The sequence below is a fragment of the Myotis davidii genome, unplaced genomic scaffold (assembly GCF_000327345.1).
Source record: "Myotis davidii unplaced genomic scaffold, ASM32734v1 scaffold242, whole genome shotgun sequence".
Taxonomy (NCBI): Eukaryota; Metazoa; Chordata; class Mammalia; order Chiroptera; family Vespertilionidae; genus Myotis; species Myotis davidii.
The window spans coordinates 4,749-8,404 of NW_006295821.1; the positions used below are offsets into that span (position 1 = coordinate 4,749).

General features: G+C 48.9%; 1 protein-coding gene across 1 annotated transcript in view; it reads right to left on the reverse strand.

Moving 5' to 3' along the window:
- Window positions 1-3,656, reverse strand: part of LOC102765538 (coagulation factor X-like) — a 9,454-nt gene that overhangs the window by 3,805 nt on the left and 1,993 nt on the right. Inside the window, exon 2 of the mRNA XM_006770665.2 lies at window positions 1,963-2,114. Within this exon, the coding sequence (XP_006770728.1) occupies window positions 1,963-2,114 (152 nt within the window). The remainder of the gene's footprint in view (window positions 1-1,962; window positions 2,115-3,656) is intronic.

Consider the following 3,656-nt stretch of genomic DNA (forward strand, 5'->3'; position numbering starts at 1 on the left):
TTCTGTAATGTGCTTCACCATCCCTGACATAATCTCCATGGTTTCAGGAGATCATCATGATCTGTAGAGGCCATGTAAAATTCACAGATGGTGAATTAGAGTCAAATCATCTGGAACTGGCATTCAATTTCACAAACCGGGACAATGCCTCTGCTCACCAGCATCTTATGGCAGAGTTCTGGAGCAATTCTTGTATGTAAGTTCATGTCCAGCTTATTTAGCGAGGTGATGAAAAACTTGGGCACATCTCCACTAGAGATGGCATTTATCCTAGGAATTTCAACGTCTAGGAATCCAAACTTATCAAAATCTTCTTATACACGTGATACTATTACTGTGGATGATAAATTTCTTCTTTTCAAAGTCATTCAGGTCCAAGCCCAAGTATGTCCAATGATGTTGTGTTTCTTTGTCTTTGAGGCCAAAGTGAGGATTAGGTGACATATACGAGCAAGGAGGCAATAGTGTGATTTTGTGGAGAATGACACTCTGCAAACCCTTCTTTGTTTTTCCAGGATTCTCTTGAACTCCAATTATGTCTCCCGAGGCAGTCTGTTATTGATATAAATAAATTCTTCTGATTTAAAATTCCTTGAATTGGCCATAACTTGCAACTTCACCTGTACTAGAAGGGCACAGAAGATGAACCTCCCGGGCTCTTCTGGCATAGAGACTACCTACCCCTTAAGGTGATGTTGGTCAGGTGGTCTGCAGGTGCAGCAAGTGAGTAGGTCTACATGGAGCCTGTGGGGTGCGGGTGTCCTCAGCGCTCAGCATGTGGTGGGAGCTCAACTGTGGTCTTGTAGTGTTAATGGGGGTCCTGCAGTGTGGATGGGGGTCCTGCAGTGTGGATGGGGATCCTGCAGTGTGAATGGAGGCTTCCTGCAGTGTGGATGGGGTCCTGGAGTGTAGATGGGGAAGCTTGCACTGTGGATGGGGTCCTGAAGTGTGAATGGGGGGGTCCTATAGTGTGGGTGGGGTCCTGCAATGTGGATGGGGTCCTGCAGTGTGGATGGGGGTCCTGCAGTGTGGATGGGGTCCTGCAGTGTGGGTGAGGTCTTGCAGTGTGGATGGGGTCCTGCAGTGTGGATGGGGCCCTGCAGTGTGGGTGGGTTTCTGCAGTGTGGATGGGGGCCTGCAGTGTGGGTGGGGGTCCTGCAGTGTGGGTGGGGGTCCTGCAGTGTGGATGGCGGGCCCACTGTCTGTTTTCAGTGTTGTGGTGGTGGCAGCAGCCGGGCCTACCTGTCTTTCTCGGAGCTGCTGCTCGGCCTCCTTCTCGGCCACTTTCTCTTCAGCTTTCAAGTGTCTTCAGTTCATTCTTTCCCAGTTTCCATCGTCGCCATTCACTGCCACCTCACGTCCTCATGGCAGCCATGTTTCCCCAGGGTCCTACCCAAGGTGGGTGAGGCTCATGAGCAACTTTCAGGGAAGCCGTTGCTGTCGTGTGCCTGTGCGCCATAGCTCTGAAGGCTGCAACTCAGGTGCCAGACGTCAAACATGGCTGTGGCCATGGATCTGGGCAAAACCCAATGGCTCCTGTGTGTGTGTGTGTGTCCCAGTCCAGGGAGGTGTTGGCCAAGGGCATGAATAATTTTAAATAAACTTGCTATGTTTTAGAATAGATTTAACAATACCTTCAGAAGTTCTCATCATTCTTATAACCAATTTTTGGCCATACCTTCTCAGCTTCCTCCCCACAAAACAAGGAGATATGCGGTGGGCGAGGAAACAGGAACGAAAGCCTTGCAAGTGGTAGAAGGAGACAGGCTCCCCACCTACCACCCCAGAAAGCCTGGCCTGAGCTGTTCTCTGTGGCGGAGGCCACAGCACAGAAGGGCATGGAGTGAAGACCCAGCGTGGGCGACACTGACAGCCTTCATAGACAGGTAACAGGGCCAGACAGCATCTCCATTCAGGCCCAGCACCGTCCACAACTGGTCTCCCCGTCTCACCAACCCTTACCGTCTTCTCCGTGTCCTCAAAGACTTCTCGGATCTCTTCGTAATCGCAAGTCTCTTCCACACACTCACTTTCAAGGTATTCTCTTTTTCTCTCTTCAGATAATGAATTAACCCTGTTCAGGAAGCTGTTGGCATGTTCCCGGAGGATGAACACTGGAAGAGAGGGAAGCACACAAAGTACTTATCAAATTATCATGTCACCTCCCTGCTGCAAAAGGCTGAGAACTCCTTCCTCAGGCACCAGGCAGCTGGGAAAGAAACGCCCATCTCCCTCATGACTCCTCCTGGAGTTACATACAGTGCCTGTTCTAGACCCCACACACCCTTTTCTGGAGACGTAGACACATTCCATCCAATCCACTACCACCCTCCCTGCACATTCACACCCAGCTTTAGAGTGGTCAATGCAAACCCCCTCTCCTGAACTCTCCCTTCTCAGAGTGGTTCCAGGCCACTGTCACCTCCCTTTCCCTGACCAACTACTCCACTCTGTGCTTTGGCTCAGGCTGTGCCCCTCCACTCTCATCCTCACCCTGAGCCTCACCCACCCCTCAGGTCAGAGTTAGTGGGGAGTTGTGATACTGTTTTGATCATGATCTACAATTAAAGGTATGATTTATATCAAGTCCCAGGACTCCCAAATATAAATTAAAACAGAAGTTTTGCCCTAGCTGGTTTGGCTCAGTGGATAGAGCATCAGACTGTAGACGAGAGGGTCCTGAGTTCGATTCCGGTCGGGGCACGTGCTTGGTTGCAGGCTCCTCCCTGGCCGGGGCTGTGGTCGGAGTGTGTGAGGGAGGTGATCAATCGATGTGTTTCTCTCACATTGATATTTCTCTCTCTTCCACTCTCTCTAAAAACCAATGGAAAAATATCCTCAGGTGATTATTAAAAACACACACAACAAAACAAAACAACCCCAGAAGTTTCAACCCAGCTGGTGTGGCTCAGTTGGTTGGAGTGTCGTCCGTGACACCAGAAGGTGGCAGTTTAGATTCCCAGTCAGGGCACACACTCAGGTTCTGGGTTCCGACCCTGGTCAGGGCACGTATGGGAAGCAATTGACGTTTCTCTCTTATTTCCTTCCTTTCTGTCTCAAATCACTGAAAACATATCCTCAGGTGAGAATTACAAAGAAAAATAACAACAGCAATAACAAAAACAAAACAGAAGTTTCAAGAAAGAGTATTTACTATAATTTTCTACAAAACAGTACTTATTACAAAATTTTCTACTTGATTCTGTTATTTTTCATTTAAAGCAAAACCCCACTAAATTGATTTCATGACTCACAAATGAGTCGTGACCTGCTCATGACAAGTTAAAACGTCTTGGGTCAGAGAGCCTCTGAGTCCTCCCTGTGGTCTCTATCTGCAGCTGGCTTGTCCCCATGCTCTGCCTGAGTCTATCTCTCCCTCATTCACCACTCCTTTCCTTCTTTCCATTGTGGTGCAGGAGGCGCTCAGATTCCTTTCCTCGCCCTCTACACTCTTCTCTCTTTTCTCCACTGAAGAGTTTAGAGTTTCACCATAATACTCTCCACCTTGGTATTGCTAGTCCCAACTTTCATCCCAGCTCTATGCTTTCAACTCTCTCATCGTGGTGGATATCTCCCCTCATCGCAAACGCCAGACTCCCACATCCAAAACCAAAACACACACCCAGTACTACAGAATCTAGAAGGCCTGAGTTTCA